We start from the raw sequence: 24,346 nt of genomic DNA, 5'->3' as shown, positions 1-24,346 counted from the left end.
TGCTGCGGCTGCCTCAGTACTCAATGCTGACAACTGCCAGTTTCCAGATGCAATTTTACAACTCATCCGCTTTATCCTGGACCACAATGTCTTCACCTTCAACAACCAGTTTTTCATCCAGACACACGGAACAGCCATGGGGACCAAATTTGCACTTCAATATGCCAACATCTTCATGCACAGGTTTGAACAAGACTTCTTCACCGCACAGAATCTTCAACCTATGCTATACACTAGATACATCAATGACATTTTCTTCCTTTGGCCTCATGGTGAACAATCACTGAAACAACTATATGGTGATATCAACAAATTCCACCCCACCATCAGACTCACCATGGACTATTCCCCAGAATCAGTTGCATTCTTGGACACACGCATCTCCATCAAGGATGGTCACCTCAGCACCTCACTGTACCGCACGCCCACAGACAATCTCACAATGCTCCACTTCTCCAGCTTCCACCCTAAACATGTTAAAGAAGCCATCCCCTATGGACAAGCCCTCCGTATACACAGGATTTGCTCAGATGAGGAGGATCATGACAGACACCTCCAGACGCTGAAAGATGCCCTCGTAAGAACAAGATATGGCGCTCGACTCATAAATCGACAGTTCCGATGCGCCACAGCAAAAAACCGCACCGATCTCCTCAGAAGACAAACACGAGACACAGTGGACAGAGTACCCTTCGTCATCCAGTACTTCCCCGGAGCAGAGAAGCTCCGACATCTTCTCTGGAGTCTTCAACATATCATTGATGAAGACGAACATCTCGCCAGGGGCATCCCCACACCCCCACTTCTTGCCTTCAGACAACCACGCAACCTCAAACAGACCATTGTTCGCAGCAAACTACCCAGCCTTCAGGAGAACAGTGACCACAATACCACACAACCCTGTCACAGCAACCTCTGCAAGACATGCCAGATCATCGACATGGATACCATCATCACACGTGAGAATACCATCCACCAGGTACACGGTAAATACTCTTGCAACTCGGCCTACATTGTCTACCTGATACGTTGCAAGAAAGGATGTCCCGAAGCATGGTACATTGGGGAGACCATGCAGACGCTACGACAACGGATGAATGAACATCGCTCGACAATCACCAGGCAAGACTGTTCCCTTCCTGTTGGCGAACACTTCAGTGGTCATGGGCACTCAGCCTCTGACCTTCAGGTAAGCATTCTCCAAGGTGGCCTTCACGACACACGACAGCGCAGAGTCGCTGAGCAGAGACTGATAGCCAAGTTCTGAACACATGAGGACGGTCTCAACAGGGATCTTGGGTTCATGTCGCACTATCTGTAACCCCTGTGACTTGCCTGGGTTTGCAAAACCTCACTTACTGTACTGTCTGGAGACAATACACATCTCTTTAACCTGTGATCAGTGCTCCTTCCACTCACATTGTTAGCCACTTTAAGACTTGAATAGCAGGTTAGGTGTAAAGATTCGCATTCTAATCAGTAATCGGTAAACTGTCTGTGCTTTATATGCTCTGTCTGAGGCCAGAGCTCTCCATTCACCTGACAAAGGGGGTAACCTCGAAAGCTAGTGAGTTTACTATCAAATAAATCGGTTGGACTTAAACCTGGTGTTGTCAGACTTTTTACTGTGAGACAGCAGTGCTAACCACTGTGCCACCCTCTTATTTCAGATTTCCAACAATTGGGATGATCCTGTAGCTGGGTTAATTAAAGATCAGCAATGAACTGGGTGGCCGCAGTTCCAGCTCTGGCCATTGGCGGCAGTGTGGGAGCGCTGGGGGCCGTAGCTGGAGGAACAGGCGGGACCAGGGGAGGGGCGGGGTCAGGGGAGAGGCGAGGCGGTGATTGGACGGTGGAGGCAGGGCTAGCTCCGGACAGGCAGCCAATCATGGGCGCTGTTAGATGCCGGTGGGCAGAGAGCAGCGAGCCAATGGGAGCGGCTTTTTCTTTCTAGGAACGGAGCGGCAAGATGGCAGCGCTGGAGCTTCGGTCGTTGGAGAAGACGCTGGGGCTGCAGAGCCGGAGCAAGTTGGGGTCCAGTCAGAGCGACAGCGCGGTGAGATAGCAACCCGGGGAGGCGCCTTGTGTGTGAAGGGGCAAAGGGAAGAGGGAGTCCAGCCCTCCGGAAAACCATCTGATTTCGGAGGCGGGTTCCAGCTCATGGAGGGGAAAATCAGGCGGGGTTCACGCCTCTTCACAGGCTCGAGCGGGAATCCCGCTGCAGCAGCCTGAGGAAAATAGGAATTAGAAGCAGAAGTCGGCAAATTCAGCCCTTCGAATCTGCTCAGCTATGTAATCAGATCTCTCCCTGGTATCAAATCTACATCTCTACCTGTTCCTCAGATCCCTATATCCCTTTTTATTAGAAACCGTCTCCCTCAGCCATCTCCTGTCAACTTTGTGACATAGACAGAATTCCTACAGTGCAGAAGGAGACCATTTGACCCTTTGCATCGATACTGACTCTGACAAAATGACTTACCCAGGCCCAATCCCATACATTTATCATTACCAATGTAGCCAGTGGGCTGACGAATGGCAGATGGAGTTTAATTTAGACAAATACGAGATAATGTGTTTTGGTAGATTGAACCAGGGTAGGACTTACTCAGTTAATAGTAGGGTGTTGGGGAGAGTTACAGAACAAAGAGATTTAGGGATACATGTTCATAGCTCCTTAAAAGTGGAGTCACAGGGTGGACAGAGTGTAAAGAAGGCATTCGGCATGCTTGGTTTCATCAGTCAGAACGTTGAATACAGGAGTTGGAACGTCTTGTTGAAGTTGTACAAGACATTGGTAAGGCCACACTTGGAATGCTGTGTGCAATTCTGGTCACCCTATTATAGAAAGGATATTATTAAACTAGAAGGAGTACAGAAAAGATTTACTAGGATGCTACCTGGACTTGATGGATTGAGTTATAAGAAGAGGCTGAATAGACTGGGACTTTTTCTCTGGAGCGTAAGAGGCTGAGAGGTGACCTTACAGAGATCCATAAAACAATGAGGGGCATAGACAAGGTAGATAGCCAATATCGTTTGCCAAAGGTAGGGGAGTCTAAAACTCCCCTACCTTTGGGGGCCAACGGGTGCTATTCGGATTGGCGGATGGTGACTAGTGGAGTGCCCCAGGGGTCGGTGCTGGGGCCTCAGCTTTTTACCATTTATATAGATGATCTGGAGGAGGGAACCGAGTGTAGGGTGTCGAAATTTGCGGATGACACCAAGATTGGGGGAACGGCAAATTGTGCGGAGGGTGTGGAGAGTCTGCAGAAGGATCTAGATAGGCTGGGCGAATGGGCCAGGAAATGGCAAATGGAATTTAATGTTGGCAAGTGTGAGGTGGTCCACTTTGGTAGGAAGAATGGTAGGAAGGACTATTACTTACGTGGCGAAAAACTGCAGCAGGCGACGGTGCAGAGGGACCTCGGGGTCCTTGTGCATGAGTCGCAAAAACCCAGCTTGCAAGTGCAGCAGGTGGTCAGGAAGGCAAATGGGATGCTGGCCTTCATAGCGAGGGGGATTGAATATAAAAGTAGGGAGGTCTTGCTGCAGCTGTATAGGGCATTGGTGAGGCCGCAGCTGGAGTACTGTGTGCAGTTTTGGGCGCCGCACCTGCGCAAAGATATTTTGGCCTTGGAGGGAGTGCAGAGGAGGTTTACTAGGCTGATACCGGAGTTGAGGGGGTTGAGCTATGAGGAGAGGCTGAATAAACTAGGCTTGTACTCGTTGGAGTTTAGAAGAATGAGGGGAGATCTCATTGAGACGTATAAGATGATGAATGGGATGGATAGGATAGAGGTGGAGAGACTCTTCCCGCTCAAAAAAGACAGTAGGACTAGAGGGCACAGCCTCAAGATAAAGGGGGGGCGGTTTAGAACGGAGTTGAGGAACTTCTTCACTCAAAGGGTGGTGAATCTCTGGAATTCTCTACCCGTTGAAGTGGTGGAGGCTGCCTCGCTAAATATTTTCAAGAAGCGGGTTGATGGGTTTTTGATAAGAGAGGGGATTAAGGGTTATGGGGAGAGGGCGAGAAAGTGGAACTGAGCCACGACAGATCAGCCATGATCTTATTGAATGGCGGGGCAGGCTCGAAGGGCCGGATGGCCTACTCCTGCTCCTATTTCTTATGTAAAACTAGAGGGAATAGGTTTAAGGTGAGAGGGGCAATTTTTTCCACACAGTTGACGGTAAGCGTCTGGAACAAGCTGCCAGAGGTTGTAGTAGAGGTGGGTGTACAGTTTTATCTTTTAAAAATCTGTTAGATAGTTACATGGGTACGATGGGTATAGAGGGATATGAGCCAAATGTGGGCAATTGGGATTAGTTTAGGTGTTTTTTAAAAAAGGGTGGCATGGACAAGTTGGGCTGAAGGGCCAGTTTCCATGCTGTAAACCTCTATGACTCTGACCTAACCAGCACATCTTTCAGACTGAGAGAGGAAACTGGAGCACCCAGAGGATACCCACACAGACACGGGAAGAGCCTGCACACTCTACGCAGACAGTGACTCAAGCCCGGAATTGAACCTGGGTCCCTGGCACTGTGAGGCAGCTGTGCTAATCACAGTGCCACTGTGCCAGATGAGATGTCAAACCTAGTCCCTGCCTGTTCTTTCAAGTGAATATAAAGATGACCACAATATGATAGAAATCTTTATCATGGTGATTATTGAGAACCAGGACCCTGGTTTCAGAATCAAAGGTAAATATGCTGGTATGCAGCAAGAGTTGGCAATGATGGACTAGGAAATATTACTGAAAGGAAATACAGTGGACAAGCAATGGCAAGCATTCGAGAGATGAATAGGTGAATTCCAAAAGTTGTTTATTCCTATTTGGTGCAAGAGTGGAAAGGGGACTGTGGCCAAACCATGGCTTACAAGAGAAAATAGAGATAGTATCAGATTCAAAAAAGAAGCATACAAATTGGCTTGAAAAAGCAATAGATCTGAGGATTGGGAGCAGTTTAAAATTAAGCATAGTTGGACCAAGAGATTAATTAAGGAGAAAATAGAGTATGAAAGTAAGCTAGCGGAGAACATAGAAACTTCTACAGTCAGTTTTTATGGGTATGTAAAGAGAAAAACACAGCTACCCAAGACCGGAATTGAACCCGCATCCTTGGCACTGAGACAACGGTGTTAACCACTGTGCCACCCATATGGGAATGGGACATCTGATGGAAACTATTATTTTCAGGGTAGCCGTTGCCTCCAATAATAATCCATAATTACCTTTGCACCTTACATTGGCATAAAACGTGTGAGATAATTGGTGTTCATATTCAGATGTGATAAATCTCCATAATACTCATTGGCCTTTCTGTGGGACTGGCAGTGAGGGCAGCCAAGGTTAGTAATCAGTGGAGAACAATTGTTAGTAGTGCAGCCAACCTTTGGAATCAAGTCGAGTGAAAGACAGACTATGCTGTGGGGAGTACAGTGGTATTGTCACTGGCCCAGTAATCCAGAGAACCAGGTAATGGTCTAGAGACCTGGGTTTGAATCCCATGGCTGATGGTGAAATTCAATTTCAGAAAAAATCTGGAATTAAAAGTCTAATGATGACCATGAAACAACTGTCATAAAACCCCATCTGATTCACCAGTGTCCTTCAGGGAAGGAAACCTGTCATCCTTAATTGGTCTGGCCTACATGTGACTCCAAAGCCACAGCAATGTGGTTGACCCTTAAATGCCCTCAGAGATGTCTATAAATGCTAGCCCAGCCAGCGACAAACAGACAGGCTCGCTTGCTCCACTTCACTTCTCTTCACTCTGCTGCTTGCAGTTGACTGTAAACTCACAGACACGTGGTCGACTCGTAAATGCCTTCAGAAATGGACTAGTGAGCCACCCAGTTCAACGGCAGTTAGGGATACGCAATAAATGATGGCCCAGTCAGCAACGCCCATCCCAAGAATAATCTTTTTAGAACTGTACAATGTTATTTTAGTGCATGAAGGAGTTGCCAGCACGTAAAATTTAAATTAAACAAAAAACCCAATCTTTTCTGAGATTATTTCAAGGCTGTATTTAATTTGAGTACTCTTCAATTAAGAATAAAGTTTGAGCAGCTAAACTCAGACAGTTGTCTTGCAACTTCTCAAAGGAATTCATTATTCCTTCCACACAATTAAAAAGACTGTGATTGCCCAGTAACCTGCAAATGATTCCCACATGCAGATTATCCAATTAAAAAGAAATGTGCTGAGAAGGGATTGGCGCCATCCTTAAAGAATTTATTTCCCCACATGGTATTAAAATCCTCATCCAAAAGCATTTCTTCTGTCATTGAATGCAGCAAACCAGTTGTACCTAGCCGGAGTATGTTTTCCTGTGGTCCCGAGACTGCATCTGAAGTATTGTATGCCGTTTTGGTGGTCTTATCTGAGAAAAGATATATTTCCCATAAAGGAAGTGCATAAAATAATTGCTGGGATGGAGCGATTGTCCTCTGAAGAACGAATGAATAGACTAGGCCTTATTCTGTGGCTGTAGAAGAATGTGAAGTTATCTCATTTGAACAGGACTCAACAGTGTAGATGCAGGCAGGATGTTTCCCCTGCCTTGGGGTCAGGGTAGTGGGGGGCGGTCGTCTAGAAACCGGGCATATTGTCTCGGAATAAGGAGTGGGTAATCTAGGACTGAGATGAGCAGGGATTTCTTCACTCAGAATGTGATGAATCTTTGGAATTCTTTGCTCCAGAGGACTGTGGAGCCTCAGTCCTTTGAGTATGTTCAAGACAGGTATCAATAGATTTCTAGTTAGTAAAAACATCAAGGGATATGGGATAGTGCAGGGAAATGATGTTGAAATATAAGGTCAGCTATGATTTCATTGAATGGTAGAGTAGATTAAAAGGGCTGAATCATCAACTAGTTTGTATATTCAAATCCCTCTCTGGCCTTCCAGGTCTTGGCTGTCACTGCACACAAAAAGTCCCCATGTCTTGTGAAACCAGCATAGTGGCAAAGGTGATTTGATGTTGTGGGGTGGTTATATAATGGGTAAAGATTTGACCATTTGAACGAGTGGGCTCATGTTTTTGTACATGATGTATGCTGAACAATAAATTGTATTTCACCACACCCCCCTGCATCCCCCCCGACTCTTCACTCACCCGATGAAGGGTCAGAGGCCCAAAAGCTAGTGGCTTTTGCTACCAAATAAACCTGTTGGACTTTATCCTCGTGTTGTAAGACTTCTTACTACGTCCACCCCACCCCGACTTCCCATCCCTTTTGTGCTGTCTGTAAGCAGTTAAAGTAATGCCATAGTTCCAGTGTCTGTTTTATAATTGATACTTAATTGGAAGTTCCCATCTTTCCTAATGTTTCATCCTTGCAATCTAATGATCAGTGAGGTTTTCCAGTGTAATCAAGTCTTGTGTAAAGAAATCTCGCAGTTTTAAGTACCTAAGCTCTGAAAGATTTGTTATTGAAATAAATATAACATCTGTAACTAATGAAATATAAAATATTGCAATTCCTCACTTAACACACTAGTTACCTTCCTGAAAATTACAACTTTAGGCAAAGTAATGTTAAGCAAGTTAGACATTAAAAAACAAATGTTTAAACTGGAGCTACATTCTTTTGAGTGTTTTTTAATTCTTTCATGGGGAGTGGCCATTGCTGACTAGACCAGCATTTATTAGCCGTCCCTAATTGCCCTTGAAAAGCTGGTGGTGAGCCCCTGCCTTAAACCACTGCAGTCCTTGAGGTGTAGGCACACCCACAGTGCTGTTTGGGAGGGAGTTCCAGGATTTTGACCCAGTGACGGTGTAAGATATTGCTCCAAGATGATGAGATGCCGGTGTTAGACTGATATTGTTCCAAGTCAGGATGTTGTGTGTCTTGAAGGGGAGCTTGATGCTGCTGGTGTTCCTGAGTATCTGTTGCCTTTGCCCTTATTTTGGAAGGACTGTCATAGGAACGATGATGAGTTGCTGCAGTACATTTTTGTAGTTAGCAACACCGCTGCTACTGTGCGTCAGTGGTGGAGGGTGTGAATGTTTAAGGTGGTAGATAGGGTGTTAATCATGTAGTCTGCTTTGTCCTGAATGATGTAGGGTTTCTTGTGTTTCTGGAGCAACAATCATTAAGGCAATGGAGAGTTTGTGAGACAGTAGCTTAATGTTAAGTCATACACTAGTGATCCAGTGGTATAGGCAGAAGCTCTGGGGCACATTGATTCAAATCCCACCACAACAGCTGGTGGAATTTCAGTCGAATTGAACCTGGGATGGAAAGTGAATCTCAGTAATGGTGACCACGAAGCTATCATCGATTCTTGTAAAATTGCATCTCATCACATGTCCTTTTGAGGAGGAAATCTGCTATCCTTATCTGGTACCCAGCAACATGACAAACAATGTGGTTGACTCTTAACTATTCTCAAGGACAATTAGGGATTGCCATCAATGCTGGACTTGCTAGTGTACTCGTTGGAGTTTAGAAGGCTGAGGGGGGAATCTTGTAGAGACGTATAAGATAATGAAGGGGATGGACAGGGTAGAACATAAGAAATAGGAGCAGGAGTAGGCCATCTAGCCCTTTGAGCCTGCCCCGCCATTCAATAAGATCATGGCTGATCTGTCGTGGCTCAGTTCCACTTTCCCGCCCTCTCCCCATAACCCTTAATCCCCTCTCTTATCAAAAACCCATCAACCCGCGTCTTAAAAATATTTAGCGAGGCAGCCTCCACCACTTCAACGGGCAGAGAATTCCAGAGATTCACCACCCTTTGAGTGAAGAAGTTCCTCCTCAACTCCGTTCTAAACCGCCCCCCCTTTATCTTGAGGCTGTGCCCCCTAGTCCTACTGTCTTTTTTGAGCGGGAAGAGTCTCTCCACCTCTATCCTATCCATCCCATTCATCATCTTATACGTCTCAATGAGATCTCCCCTCATTCTTCTAAACTCCAACGAGTACAAGCCTAGTTTATTCAGCCTCTCCTCATAGCTCAACCCCCTCAACTCCGGTATCAGCCTAGTAAACCTCCTCTGCACTCCCTCCAAGGCCAAAATATCCTTGCGTAAGTACGGCGCCCAAAACTGCACACAGTACTCCAGCTGCGGCCTCACCAATGCCCTATACAGCCGCAGCAAGACCTCCCTACTTTTATATTCAATCCCCCTCGCTATGAAGGCCAGCATCCCATTAGCCTTCCTGACCACCTGCTGCACCTGCAAGCTGGGTTTTTGCGACTCATGCACAAGGACCCCGAGGTCCCTCTGCACCGTCGCCTGCTGCAGTTTTTCGCCACGTAAGTAATATTCCTTCCTACCATTATTCCTACCAAAGTGGACCACCTCACACTTGCCAACATTAAATTCCATTTGCCATTTCCTGGCCCATTCGCCCAGCCTATCTAGATCCTTCTGCAGACTCTCCACACCCTCCGCACAATTTGCCGTTCCCCCAATCTTGGTGTCATCAGCAAATTTCGACACCCTACACTCGGTTCCCTCTTCCAGATCATCTATATAAATGGTAAAAAGCTGAGGCCCCAGCACCGACCCCTGGGGCACTCCACTAGTCACCATCCGCCAATTCGAATAGCACCCGTTGACCCCCACTCTCTGCCTCCTATTTGACAACCAATCCTCTATCCACGCTAACACCCTACCCCCAACTCCATGTCCCTCAACCTTCTGCAATAACCTCTTGTGAGGTACTTTGTCAAACGCCTTCTGAAAATCCAGAAAGACCACATCCACCGGCTCTCCTCTATCCACCGCCCTAGACACATCCTCATAGTACTCCAGTAAATTTGTCAGACACGACTTCCCTTTAATGAAACCGTGCTGCATCTGCTCTATCAAGCAATTCCCTTCAAGATGTCTCGCAATTTCTTCCTTAGTGACGGATTCTAACATTTTACCTACCACAGACGTTAAACTAACTGGCCTATAATTCCCCGCCTTTTGCCTGGCACCCTTCTTAAACAACGGCGTAACATTAGCCGTTTTCCAATCTTCCGGCACTTCCCCGGAATCCAGCGACGTCTGGAAAATAACCACCAAGGTAGAGTGATTCTTCCCTCTTAGAAAGGATAGCAGGACTAGAGGACAAGCCTCAAGATAAGTGGTGGGGGGGGGGAGGGCAGTTTAGATCAGAGTTGAGGAGGAACTTCTTCACTCAAAGGGTGGTGAATCTCTGGAATTCTCTGGCCGTTGAAGTGGTGGAGGCTACCTCGCTAAATATATTTAAGTCACGGGTAGATAGGCTTCTGATAGACAGGGGAATTAAGGGTTATGGGGAGAAAGTGGGAAAGTGGAACTGATCCACTTCAGATCAGCCATGAACTTATTGAATGGTGGGGCAGGCTCGAAGGGTAGATGGCCTACTCCTGCTCCTATTTATGTTCTTATGCAGTAATAACCCACAACCCGGGAAAGAATATCAAAGGGTATTCCATCACACTCCACTTTTGCTTTGTACATGGGAGACAGGTTTCAGGGAGTCCAGGAGAGAAGTACTTAGCTCAGAATTGCCAGTCTCTATCCTGACCTTGCAGTGTTCATTGTAGTGTTTATATGATCAGCCTATTCCGTTTCTGGTCAATTGCAAACCCCGGGATGTTGGTAGTGGAGTATTTATTCAGTGGTGGCAATGCCAATGAATGTTAACAGAAGAGGTAGAGATGGTTGGATTCCCTTGCATTGAAGTTGGTCAATACCTGGCACTGTGTGAAATGAATGTTGTTTGCCATTTATCAGTGAATATTATCCAGGTTCTGGTGCATATTCACATGGGACTGCTTTAGTATTTGAGAGTTGAAAATGGTGCTGAACATTATCCAGTCTTCAGCAAACATCTGCACTTCCGATCTTATGATGGGGTCAGGTCATTGATGAAGCAGCTGAAGATGGTTGTGCCTTGGACATTACCCTAAGGAACTCCTCTAGTGATGTCCTGGAACTGAGATGACTGGCCTCCAACAACTTGTGCTAGGTACGACTCCAACCAGTGGAGAGTTTTCCCCGATTCCCATTGACTTTGTTTTTGCCAGTGCTCCTTGATGCTATGCTTGGTCAAACGTGCCTTTGATGTCAAGAGTAGTCGCTCTCGTCTCTCCTCAAGTTCAGGTTTTTTGTCCCTGTTTGGGCTAAGGCTGTATAAGGGCAGGAGTTCAATTGGCCCTGGTGAAATTCAAACTAAGCGTCACTGAGCAGGTTATTGCTGTGTAAGTGCAACTCGATAGATCTGTTGATGACCACTTCCATCACTTTGTTGTTGATCGAGAGTTGACTGATGGTGTGGAAACCAGTCAGGTTGGACTTGTCCAGTTTTCTGCATTCAGGTTATACCTGTATAATTTTCCACATTGTCAGTATTGTAGCTGTACTGAAACAGCTTGGCTATGGGTGTAGCTAGTTCTGCAGCACAATCTTCAGTACTATTCCTGGCATTCGTTACAGCCCATTGCCTGCAGAATCTAGTGGCTGAAAACTGACATCTGTGATGCCGGGAATATGAGGAGGAGGGCGAGTTGCATCATCCTCTCAGCAATTCTGGCTGAAGATAATTGCAAATATTCAGCCTTGCTTTTGCACTGATGTGGCTGGCTCCCCTGTTTATAAGGATAGGGATGTTTGTGTGGCCTCCTCCTCCTCCTTTTGCTTAATTGTCCACTACAATTCACAACTGGATGTGGTAGGATTTGCGAGCTTAGATCTCATCTGTTGTTCATGGGATTGCTTAGCTCTTGTTTATTACATACTGTTTCTGCTGTTTGGCATGCAAGTAGCCTGCATTGTAGCTTCATCTAGTTGATACCTCATTTTTACATATGCCCGGTCTGACTGAGCAATTGATGAAAAGACTTGGAGAGGGCCAGCAGTGTGAATAATTCACAAGGGTCAACTGCTGAGTTGTCCAGAACAATTAGTGAGAAACTGTGAGTTGAAGCTATTAGGTTGTGGTCAGTGGGTGGATTTTATTATTAGACTCCCTCTGTGTATTTATCCTGTCAGGTCCTTAGTCTGATTGCAGCAAGGTGCTTTTTTCACTCACAGACTGAATAAATAACCGCACCCAATAAAGAATGAAATTGATTTCATCAATACGTTTAAATTCTCCTCATTGTAGTCTCTGGCAAATGGTGTGGTAGTGGATTCTGGGAAATTTAAGGATCTACAAAAGCAACACAGTACTTATGAGGCCAGTTCTCTGGAGGTTTCAGTAATTTATTCACTATGATCATTGGAAATCTATCCCAGTGGTTGAGGGCTTTAAGTTTTTAGGTCTGGTCTTGCCTTCATGTGACTCCAGATCCAGAGCAATGTAGTTGCCTGTCAACTGCCCTTGGAACAGCTAGGGATGGGCAATGAATGCTGCCCAACCAGCGACGCCCATGTCCCATGAATGAATAAAAAAATTAAGTTTGATAGCAGCAGAGTGCTTGATTCATGTACTTGCTTTTTCATTCAATGAAGACTGACAGAAGTGTATTCCAATAGTTAGATCAGCAAATGTAGATAGTACCTGTTGTATCACAAACCTCTGTGTCTAACCTGAAGACTTTGCAGTGTTTCTCTGGTGTGTTTTTTTTTTCCCCTTTGCCAAAAACTAAGCCTATCTGAACCCGATCCCAGAGAAATGCGGCAACATCCCTTTTATGTGCTATTAATTATTTCTTATGTTACGATGCTACTCAAATGTTGTATGTGGCACTTTGATTAGCACTGCTACCTCACAGCGCCAGGGACCCAGGTTCAAATCCTAGCTTGGGTCACTGTCTGTGCAGAGTCACCCCATGTCTGCATGGGTTTCTTCTGGGTGCTCCAGTTTCCTCCCACAATCTGAAAGATGTGCTGGTTAGGTGGACTGACCATGCTAAATTCTCCCTTAGTTTACCCAAACAGGCACCGGAATGTGGCGACTAAAGGATTTTTGCAGTAACTTCATTGCAGTGTTAATGTAAGCCTACTTGTGACACTAGTAAATAAACTTAACCTTAAACAACAAAGAAAAATGAAGCATCTGTTTTTCAGTAACCATCTCCGTTTGTCTCTCTCCACCTCCCTCCTCCCTATCACACACAATTCCACCAACGTTCAAATTTATAATTCTGTATTCTGTCCAATTATATCTGAAGGGCACATTGTTGCAAAATGGTTGGTGTTTTGTGTAGGTCATTTGTGAATTGTTATTTTCTAATTTAAATGATAATCTGAAACTCCTGCAGTACTAAATGCTATTTAAGAATGATTATAGTGTTATATTAGTTCCCCAGTAAACACTGATAATGATTAAGAGTGAAGAATCAAGTCAGTCATGATGCATAGTTTGTTTACTGAATCTGTGCTGTCTCTCGGGTTTGAGAAAAACAATCTCAGCCATGTAAAGTTTCCACTTGAACTGCTTTTTTAAGAAGAAGTCCAATATTAAAATCAGTGTTTGTCTTTCCTTGGGTGAAATATTGATGGCATGAGAAGTTTGAGGTGATGCATTATTATTAAACCATTCCTTTTATTATTCACCCCCCTCCCCAGAAAAGCAAATGGTTCCAGATATAAGAGAAAGAAGCTCCAACGACTCCATTGAGTCTAATTTTGTTTTCTCTTCAGTGTACTGATATGAAGGTGGTCAGTAAACCCTAGTGGCACCAATGAATGTATTAAATGCAAAGTCCTGTGTGGTTCATCAGGCAGCTATTCCTAAAAGATTGGTTTGATCTTTTCACTAAATTATCCACCTGATCTCTAAATGAGCTGTCATTGTCTAGAGACATTGTATGCAGTGATCTGCTTGACTCTAAACCTGCCTTATGACTTTCATTTCTAAATGTTGTTCTATTATTGCTCAGTAGGAAGATCCTTCATTACCTATTCTTTCTAACTTTGCAGGTCCCTGTGCTACTGACTAATAATGGACCAGGTTTAGTGGGACTGACTACAATCGCATCTCATCTTGTAAAAGTAGCCAAAAAAGATGCACTCTTGGGAAGTACAGCAGAGCAGAGTGCTATAGTTCAGCAATGGCTCGAATATAGAATCACTCAAATAGACAGGTGTAATAGTCAAGAGGATACTAGAATGGTTTTAAAGGTAAGGTTAACTTCATTTCTGGTGAGCTTGCTGTAAATGGAATATCTCTACAGTTTATTTTTAATTTGTATGGCACTCTGCCTCATCGGACTGCGTGAGCCACAGATCCTTTGTGCCCATGAGATTAAATGATCTACCCAAGATCTTACTGAGTTCATAGCCAATGAAAAGATATAGTCTGAATTTCACTAATTCCTCTTCCTCGCACAGCCTTCCATATTGGCAACCTTTACTCAATTTTGTCTGTGAACCATAATTCAGCCTGACTCCTAAACTTGGGGTTAGATCAGATAAAATATTGTGCTATCTTTTGAGAGTTTTTAAACTAAGAATAATGTGATTTCCTTTCTATTTTGGGAGCAGCAGACTGCACTGCAATGCTGTATGACCAGCTTTGCAACAGACTTGTTAGAGCTGTGACTTCTCAAAACTAGACCCTGTCGAAAGTGCAATGTGATCACTTTTAATTAATACCCCAATAATGGACGGAGCATCCCATTATCTGCATGTTGAGAGTTATTTAATCCATTCCTATGCAGAAAAGCTGTGTTTTATTTTGCTAGTGACATCATATGGACTTAATGTTGTAGTGACAACTCAGAAGTTTCTAAATGGCCCATTGCTCCATAGTTTTAATTGAGGAAGCATTGATAACTTGGGCCTTTGCAGTGAGACTAGCTAACTCCTAAATAAGGAGCTTGCATTTAATTTCAGACAAATGCTTGCTACTTTGCAAAAGAGCTTTTCTTTTGTTTTACTTTGTGGCTGAGCAGATTTCAACGTGGAGATACGGGGCAGAGGTTGAGAAAGCACTTTTACTGCTGGAATTGACAGGGGCTATTCTGAGTAATTAAATCTGTTTGTGCCTGTTACTAAGGTGACCTCAGCCTACCTGCTGTAATAGGACTACTATGTAATTGAACAATTTAGCAGAACTATTCTGAGAAAGAATACAAACTTTTAAGTGGGTCTTACCTGTTCAGATGTTCAGAAGTGAAGTTTTGAAAACTGCCTAAGTTTTTTTTTCCTGCCCATCAGATCTTTTTGAAAATGGGAGTGGGGAAAAGTTCAACATTTTCTTATTTGTCTTGAATAAAGCCCAGAAAATAGAGAGAACTTGTACTTGTAATTGCTTTTCACCGACACCCAAAAACCCTTAAAGCACTATCACCCATGTTGAATGTTAGTTCTCTAGTTATCTAGAGTGGACTGTATTTGAATGGTTGTCAACTAATATGCACAAAAGTCTAGCACATTCATCCTGCTGTAGGCATTTCAAAAGTATCCAGTAGCAACACAAACAGATCCAAAAGCTAAATCAGAAACAAACACTGCCATGTTTATTTTGAGTGGTCTTCCATCAGGCAGCACAGTGTAGTATAGCGCCAGGACCCGGCTTCGATTCCCAACTTGGGTCACTGTCTGTGTGGAGTCTGCACATTTTCCCCATGTCTGTGTGGGTTTCCTCCCACAATCTGAAAGACATGCTGGTTAGGTGCATTGGCTAAATTCTCCATTAGTGTACCCAAACAGGTGCCAGAATGTGGCAACTAGAGAGTTTCACAATAACTTCATTGCAGTGTTAATGTAAGCCTAGTTAAACAACCTTTGTTTTGCCATCTGATTCATTTCGTAGCTGTTAATTAAATTCAATGAAATATTCAGAGTAACTTTCTGAATGACCTTTTTCAAATAAAATAACTTAAGAATGTGGATTATGCTTTATTCATCCATCACAATTCTCAGTATTTAAGTTGACAATTAAAGGCCTATGCAGCTATTGTATTTTCACTTGTTGTTGTAAATGTCATGGCTGGTATACTATTAAGGGACTGTTGGGGGAAACTGCTGTGCTATTTTGTAGTCTATATTCAAAGCAGTAGAAGCACCACCAATACAGACCTGATATTTTTGATTTTATTTATTATTGTTACATGCAGTGAAAAAGCATACTGTTCATAGAGAAGGAAAGGAGATTGTGCAGAATGTAGTGTTAACAGTCATAGCTGGGGTTTAGATAAAGATCAACTTAGTGCGAGGTAGGTCCATTCAAAAGTCCGATGGCAGCAGGGAAGAGGCTGTTCTTGAGTCTGTTGGTATGTGACCTCCAGACTTTCGTATCTTTCTCCCGATGGAGGAAGGTGAAGAGAGAATGTCGGGCGTATGGAGTCTTTAACTATTCTGGTTGCTTTGCCAAGGCAGCGGGAAGTGTAGACGGAATCAATGGATGGGAGACTGATTTGCGTAGTGGATTATGCTACATTCATGACCTTTTGTAGTTCCTTGCAGTCTTGGGCAGAGCAGGAGCCATATCAAGCTGTGATACAACCGGAAAGGATGCTTTCTGTGGTGAATCTGTAAAAGTTGGTGCAATCGTAGCTGACATGCCAAATTTCCTTAGTCTTCTGAGAGGCATTGTTGGACGTAACTATAGTGTTGGCATGGGGGGGACCTGGACAGGTTGTCGGTGATCTGGAAACCTGAAAACTTGAAGCTCTTGACCTTTTCCACTTTGTCCCTGTTAATGTCGACAGGGACATGTTCTTTTCTACGCTTCCTGAAGTCGATGACAGTCTCGTTCGTTTTGTTGACATTGAGGGAGAGATTATTGTCGCTGCACCAGTCCACCAGATTCTCCATCTCTTTCCTGTACTCTCTCATCATTGTTTGAGATCCGACCCACTATTGTGGAGTCGTCAGCAAATTTGAAAATCAAAAATTGTAGACTGGGATACTGTATTTTTGTATGCATTTACATTACTGCCTGAACAGTTTTTAACTCCAGTTTTTAATCTGTTCCTTACAATGGTCTTTAATTTTTACAGTGTAATGTGTCACTCAGACGGGCCAAACCAGTGACATGCTGCTGTAAGCAATCTTTGGCTTGGGTGACTAGGAATGTCCTGAAGTTGAAAAACAATAACTTCTGATTTGTTGGGAATTGTTATGTACGTACATCCCTATACACAAATATGTTTTGATTTTTGTTTATTCAGGAACTCAATTGCTACCTTGAAGATAAAGTATACCTGGCTGGAAACAGCTTGACATTAGCAGATATCATGGTGTACAACGGTCTTCATCAAATTGTGGTGAGTTGTCGAACCTTAGAAACCGGACTCTTAAAAATTATAGGATGGTTTCAGCATAGAAGAAGGCGTTTAGCCCATTGAGTCTGTGCTGGCTCTCGTGCAGAGCAATCACTGAATGTAATTCCCCCACCTTCTCCCCATAGCCCTGTTTATTCTTCCTTTTCAGATAATCCAATTTCCTCTTGAATGGCACAATTAAATCTGCCTCCAGTACACTGTCAGGCAGCGCAGTCCAGATTCTAACCACACACCTTTTTCTCAAGTCATTGTTGCCTTTTTTGCCCTACTTCCTTTTTCTTTCTCTTGCACTAATGTAATCTCTAAGGAAGAGATTATAAGGATTCTGTTTAACTACTGTATATTGAATTATTCTAACAAAATACGAAGTTTTTTTTAAAATCCTCGTAGGATCATACGAAATAGGAGCAAAATGAGGTCAGTCAGCCCATTGAGTCTGCCTGTCCCCCATAACCCTTATGAACTGCAGTTCCCGAAATAGACCTTTGCCGAGCGTGGCTGTTTCACGCTGAATCTGGATGGGGGAATGCAATGACGAAGGGGAAATGCCAGTAAAGTTGGGCAGGCAGTTCATTAATCCAATTTAAATGCATTTAAATCGCCTTTGTGCCCATTTCGGGCTCAGTTCAGATCATGGTCATTTTCGGGCCTTGGTAAAGTGGGCATCTGTGCAGCCACAGGCGCTACTTTACCAAGTTTTCGCACCCGAAAAGGAACGTGATGCAATGGTAAAATCGGGCCAATTGTCTCCAACTCAACATCTCAATGACAAGACTTCAATCTCCCCAAATCATTTGGTCAACCCTCAACAAAATACAAACTGGACATGGCATGATGTGTGAGTGGCACCTCAAAGCTGCACTGCTGCAACTGCAGAAACCCTGATTGAACCATGAAGCACATAATAATATCTGGCCCAAGTTAAGTTGAGGGTGACAGACTGGAGTTAGACTGGCTGTCTAGTGGGGCATCAGACTGGTTAGGCAACTTGATATTTAAACTGACGAGAGCTTCTGCTTCTGAGGCCATGTGAAAGAAGATCATCAACCTGAAACATCTAAAGAGAGTTGCACAGATGGTTGCTAGCCCTGCTGAGTACGGCCAGCGTTTTCTATTTTTATTTCAAATTAAAGCACTTTTTGAGCAGTCTCAGCGGTGAAATACAATCTGAGCCATCTTTTGGATATCACAGCTGCCCTTGTTCTGTGTTCAACCACCTTGAAGCACTTTTCCTGATCTGTTCACATACCGAGCTGGTAACGATGAACAGCTTTTGCAGTCAGCATTTCAGAACTATCTTGCACGAGACTCGGTCTGCAGGGGCTGAGCTGGACATAAAACAGATGCGGTTTGTTGTTTAGCTGCACACTATAGGCCAACCAGGTCTCAAATCACAGTTGTTATTTCATACCATGCATGATTGCTAGAACTGCACATCTGGCAACTGTGTACAGCAGTGCCAAAACCCAGACCAGCCAACACAAGCCAGGCTTCATCAGAACCAGCTCATAAAAGGCACATCACACCACTGAACCATCAAGAGTACCACCTAATTCATCAAATTTAAAAACTTGTAATATTTCTGACCAACCATGATTTGTCATTCTGTTGTCATTCATTGTTTCCCCTGCTGTGGTTGGTGAATTTGGGCATGGACTGTGCTGCTGGGCAGAATGTCCTGTGAAAATCAGCCAGCATCTGCAAGGCTCATTGATTGACCTGACTTCTCTGTTTTGTGCTCTCCTCAATTTTTGCTCTGATTAATGTATTGAATTGCTGCATTCCACACTTTTGCCCCTGCTGTTCTTCTTATCTCTAATCCTTCCATGCCCCTTAATACCCCAATGATCCCTTATGCAGTTGTCCAAGCACCGACTGTATTTTCAGAACAGGGGCTCCACCTGAGCTCCTCTGCCTTTAGAACATAGAACATTACAGCGCAGAACAGGCCCTTCGGCCCACGATGTTGCGCCGACCAGTTACAAAACAATGACCCACTAACCTAAACCAATCCCTTCTCGTCCATAAACCTATCCACGGATCTCTTAAACGCCCCCAAACTAGGCGCATTTACAACTGCAGCAGGCAGGGCATTCCAATCCCTCACCACCCTCTGGGTAAAGAACCTACCCCTGACATCCGTCCTATAACTACCACCCCTTAATTTAAAGCCATGCCCCCTCGTGCTAGATTTCTCCATCAGAGGAAAAAGGCTAATACTATCCACCCTATCTAAACCTCTAATCATCTTATATGTTTCAATAAGATCCCCTCTTAGCCGCCTTCTTTCCAGCGAAAACAACCCCAAATCCCTCAGCCTCTCCTCATAGGACCTCCCCTCCATACCAGGCAACATCCTGGTAAACCTCCTCTGCACCCTCTCCAAAGCCTCCACATCCTTCCTGTAATGTGGGGACCAGAACTGCACACAGTACTCCAAGTGCGGCCGCACCAGAGTCGTGTACAGTTGCAACATGACGCTGCGACTCCTAAATTCAATCCCCCTACCAATAAACGCCAAGACACCGTATGCCTTCTTAACAACCTTATCTACTTGACTCCCAAGTTTCAGGGATCTATGTACACATACACCTAGATCCCTCTGCTCATCCACACTATTCAAAGTCCTCCCGTTAGCCCTATACTCGACACTTGCTCACTTCAGCTCACAATCTGTCGAGTACCTTTCATCCATAAATCCATAAACCAAACACTTCCAAAGATTGCATTTTGTTGAATCTCATTGGCCTTTAATACAAGAAGTCTACTTGTTTGTCTGCACTGTTTACCTTGTGATTTTTGTGGTAAACATGTTAAAAAGAAACTCATGACACATAACGAAAGCTAAAAATAATACTGCAGATACTGGAATCTGAAACCAAAAGAGAAAATGCTGGAAGATCTCAGCAGGTCTGACGGCATCTGTAAAGAGAGAAAAGAGCTGACATTTTGAGTCCAGGTGACCCTTCGTCAAAACCTGCTTTGACAAGGGTCATCTGAACTCAAAACATCAGTTCTTTTCTCTCCATACAGATGCTTTCAGACCTGCTGAGATTTTACAGCATTTTCTCATCACAAGTAATCCTATATTTATTATTTATCTTTTTTCCCCATTTATTTAAGACTATAGCTAGTCGGGGTTTAGGGTATCGTAATTTAAGTTCCAATATCCGAAAATCAAACTTATCTGAAATGCAGTCGGCCCCAAGGGTTTCTGATAAACGATACTCGGCCTGTACTAATTCATTTCTTGTCATTGGATGGCACAGTAAAATCATACTTGGCACTTCACCCACCTCTTGCATGCAACTTCCAGCTTGAGCCACAATTCAAAAAATTGCTTGGACAGAAAATGCCAAAATAAATACCAATTGCAAAGCTTCCTTATCTTCGTGCAGGATATTAGGCCCAGTGATGCATGCTGACATCATGGCAGTTACTGGACCTAAAACTCTTGGTAACTTTCTCAAAGACTGAGAAATTGGGGTTGGAGGGGTGCAGTTGACAGGTTAGGAAGTAAAATATATAGTCAGATTTGGGAAAGAAACTAACTTAACCTTTTTTCATGAAACAAATGTTCCATTTCAATTTATACAGCAAACAGGGTGTAGTTATTCATGTCCTAAGAAAATAGAAGGGTGGGATTTTCCGGCAGGCGCTCACCTCAAAATCGGAAAATCCCACGAGTTCAACGGATCTTTGTACAGTCCACACACCCCCACCTGTTACAATCCCCGTGGCAGGTGGGATGGGAAAATTCCTGTCAAAATATTGGAATCATTTTAGGTGGCCTCACTAGTGCAAGATTGCAAAGCAACAGATGTTAAATGATGTGAATAGTGGAATCCTATTCTGCACTATTTTAAAGGCAGTGATGTAGAACAATTATTTAGAAACTTTTATCAAATGTTAGTGAGTCCCAGTTCTTCCTACACTGTGCTATGAAGATGGTCTTATACACTTGCAGTCTGCAGTAGAGAGCAGCTTTAGTGGATCAACCTTACTGGTGATGATTTTACCCAAAGTCCACTATTTAAAGTTGAGATACATCTACTTATGCATAGAGCTTCTTGCAATTAATTCTCTGCATTTCTCTGCGCTACTCATTTCTTGTGTCATCGTGTCCATGCCCTTGTGACACTTAGTGGTTTTCTTTATTGTTTTTAATTAATGGCACTGTATTACATATATTTGAAAGCATTGTTATGATCCCCCATAGAGACCAATAATCTCTTAAAAAGAAATTCAGGCTTTGCAGTGAATCACTGGAAGAATCTCACAGGATTTAAAATGTTAAGACTTTTACTGTAACAGACTAAAAGCAACACTGAGTGAACGCCGTTTCAATGGGCAACTGGAACCCAAAACCACAAAGCTCCCCGTTAACTTTTAAAAGTTATTAGAAGTTCCTTGCCACAGTTATACTTGGCTCTGTCCTTTAAGTTAACACTTCATTCTCCTAGAACCAGTCTAACATTATTCTCCACTCTTGAAGGCTTACTTTGTTTCCCAACTGGCTAACTCCTAATCCCAAGGCTGAGTTTCAAAGGACAAATTAGAAATTCTCTCCTCTAGCCAAAATGAGGCAAATATTCCACCTTCATTTAAACCCTCATGAGCTTGGTCTCTTCACTCCGAGTGATTTTCCACCAGCATCCAGCTTGGCAAACATCAGAGACTTGATGCATCAAATGTGTTTCCAGCTCCCCCCCCCCACTCCCACTTTCTCAAAAACTTGTAGACTGTGCAAGGTTCCAGGATCTTTTGGGAAAGCATGCAACCCAATCCAACAATAGCTTCCTATGGGCCTCTCCTCCCTTCCCAAAGCCATGTACATGGCAACATGAATCATATCAGCCTTGTATGCAGGTAGAAGTGCAAATTAACTATCCTTTAGACCCTCTACTCACTGCCATCTTGGAGGTGTGAGACTTGTAATCTTTTGCAAATATTTATACATTAAACTATCTCTTTAATTCTGTGTGGTTTGGAGATTAACAATCTATCCATCATCAGCACAGCTGCCCTGTTAATCATTTACAGGCATAAATATCTTTTCCTAGTACTTCCTGCACAGTAAAACAACCTGGGTGTTCCTTACCCACCAACCTTCTCCTCCTCCTTCATCTACCCAACCTTTTTTATCTCTGTTTCTGTTGACATTTGTGAGAACTTAGGTAGGAAACATTAACAAACAGCTCAACTATGAGTGCATCACAGGTGAATGCAATTACATGTTCCCTTGAGCAGTTTTTAACAGGGATCATTAAATATTTGGGAGCCAAAATCCTAGCTGGTGTCTTCCTTGTCAGCCCTCCTTCCTCACCTCCAAAGATTGAAATAGTTTTGGTTGACGTGTGAGCACATAAGTGATTTGAGCGTATCTAAGAACAATTTAGTTCCCGCTGCTACATCAGCTATGGTGAATGAATTCAGCATTGAGCGTGTATCAGCAAACTTGGGACATTTCCTAGTCTGAGAGATTCAGTCATGCACTGTATTCGTTGGACCATTGACCCATTCAGAATAGAAAATGCTTCATTAGCTAAAGCAATTTATCCTGTTACCTACTTCTGATGTATTTACCTCTAGGCTGGACTAACTCACGAAGAGAGAGAGAAATACATGAACGTGTCACGGTGGTTCAACCATATACAGCACTATCCTGGAGTACGGCAACACACATCGACTGTCGTCTTCATGAAGAGTAGACTCTATCCTACCGTCCACTAGGAAAGCTGCATGCAGTCTTCATGAGTCATGCTGAATCTGAACATCTGCTTGTCAGGATTGAAATAGTGAGGGTTGACATGGGCACATTTGCTGATTCCAGCATACAGCAGAACAGGCCGTCCTGTTCTTTTGTCTGCCTGGCGCATTTGCTTTCAGTGAAAATGTAACGCACGGCAAATTATTTTTAAAATTCCGTTTGTTTTCCTGTTTAACTCCCAACATTAGTTAAAAGTGTCAAATGTTACCAGCTCTGCTGTCTGTTTTACTAAAATCATGTTAAAAATGGTTATGCAAAGTTAATATGAGTCTTACTTCTGAGCGGAACCTTCCATTTTAGATAGGGTTAGAAATGGCAAGCTTATTCGTTTTAAAAAGTGCGTTTTGGTGTAATCCAATCACTAAAGGCTTTTAGAAAAGTCTACCTAAACAACCGGTTCACATCGATAAATAAGTGGAAATTGGTCTGGACTCAATTTTGGTGAACTAATGCCACTTGCTGATGATTAACAGTGTGGTTACACTCTATGCATGTTGATGAAGAGCGATTAAAGCGTTCTTTAACTACCTAATGCGGGAGATGAATTGGACAGTGATATTACAACAACTAATGCTCAGGAAAGTTATCTAGCTGCTCTAAATGGAGGGGTTCTGTTGAACTCGCTTCTGTCAATGTTTTGACCGGCTAACAGTTTTGTTTTCTTGTTAATTGCGGTGCAGAAGACCCAGAACCAACCTGTTCTGCATAGTTTTACATTATTTTAAAATGTATATTGTTTACATCATTTTTAATTTGATATTGGTAAAGAAGTGCCAATTCTGAAGAACTTCTTAAAGGGTTCCTTAGCTTGACTGTGAAGATCCCTAACTTCTTGTGATTGCATAATTTGATGCAGTTTAACAAAGGATAATCTCAAAGTAAATGTATGCGGTGATCGTTTTACAGTAAATGGTCAATATTTATTGGTGGGTGTCTTGAATTCATACTCTAAGGTATGTGATAATAAATCATATAAATTTGAATAAATCTGGTGCATGTATGAATGTCACAGTAGTCGCCACAAATCCGACATAACTCATTTCATGATGGGTTTGATGTCCTGTGAAAGAACTAAGGCTTTAAATTTAAAAATCTTGCCGTTTTCTACGTTACATGATTAGTTCTTTCCAGATGGAGTTATCAGTTGAGAGCAACCTTTCCACTGTTAACAGTCTGAGACAAATAGCAGGGCAACTGTGTTAAACAGCCATTTGTGAGCTTGTTACTATGATGACGAAGGGCTTCTCTTTGAGACCTGCCTGGTTTGACAATGGTACCCAGATGGTGGCCTGTGGAGGCCAGAGTGGGCATTCATTTCTGTTTCCTCAGTATATGGAGATTCCAGATGCAATATGTAGAAGCATTCCATTAGCAAGATATTTCCTTGAGATTGTGGTCATTGCAAGA

At 43.4% G+C, this 24,346-nt stretch overlaps 1 protein-coding gene across 1 annotated transcript; it reads left to right on the top strand.

The window, feature by feature from the left end:
• The first annotated feature begins 1,952 nt into the window (after positions 1-1,952).
• On the top strand, positions 1,953-24,204 carry eef1e1 (eukaryotic translation elongation factor 1 epsilon 1). The gene is made up of 4 exons (XM_080194842.1): positions 1,953-2,056; positions 13,859-14,059; positions 17,056-17,151; positions 22,762-24,204. Exons 1-4 carry the CDS (start codon positions 1,970-1,972, stop codon positions 22,900-22,902), a joined length of 525 nt encoding a protein of 174 aa, XP_080050968.1. The 5' UTR covers positions 1,953-1,969; the 3' UTR covers positions 22,903-24,204.
• The last annotated feature ends 142 nt before the right edge of the window (positions 24,205-24,346 follow it).

Source organism: Carcharhinus amblyrhynchos, chromosome 8 (genome assembly GCF_965287045.1).
Source record: "Carcharhinus amblyrhynchos chromosome 8, sCarAmb.v2.hapA, whole genome shotgun sequence".
NCBI classification, from domain to species: Eukaryota; Metazoa; Chordata; class Chondrichthyes; order Carcharhiniformes; family Carcharhinidae; genus Carcharhinus; species Carcharhinus amblyrhynchos.
The sequence above is the reverse complement of the archived record's forward strand: the minus strand, read 5'-3'. Positions and strand labels throughout refer to the sequence as shown.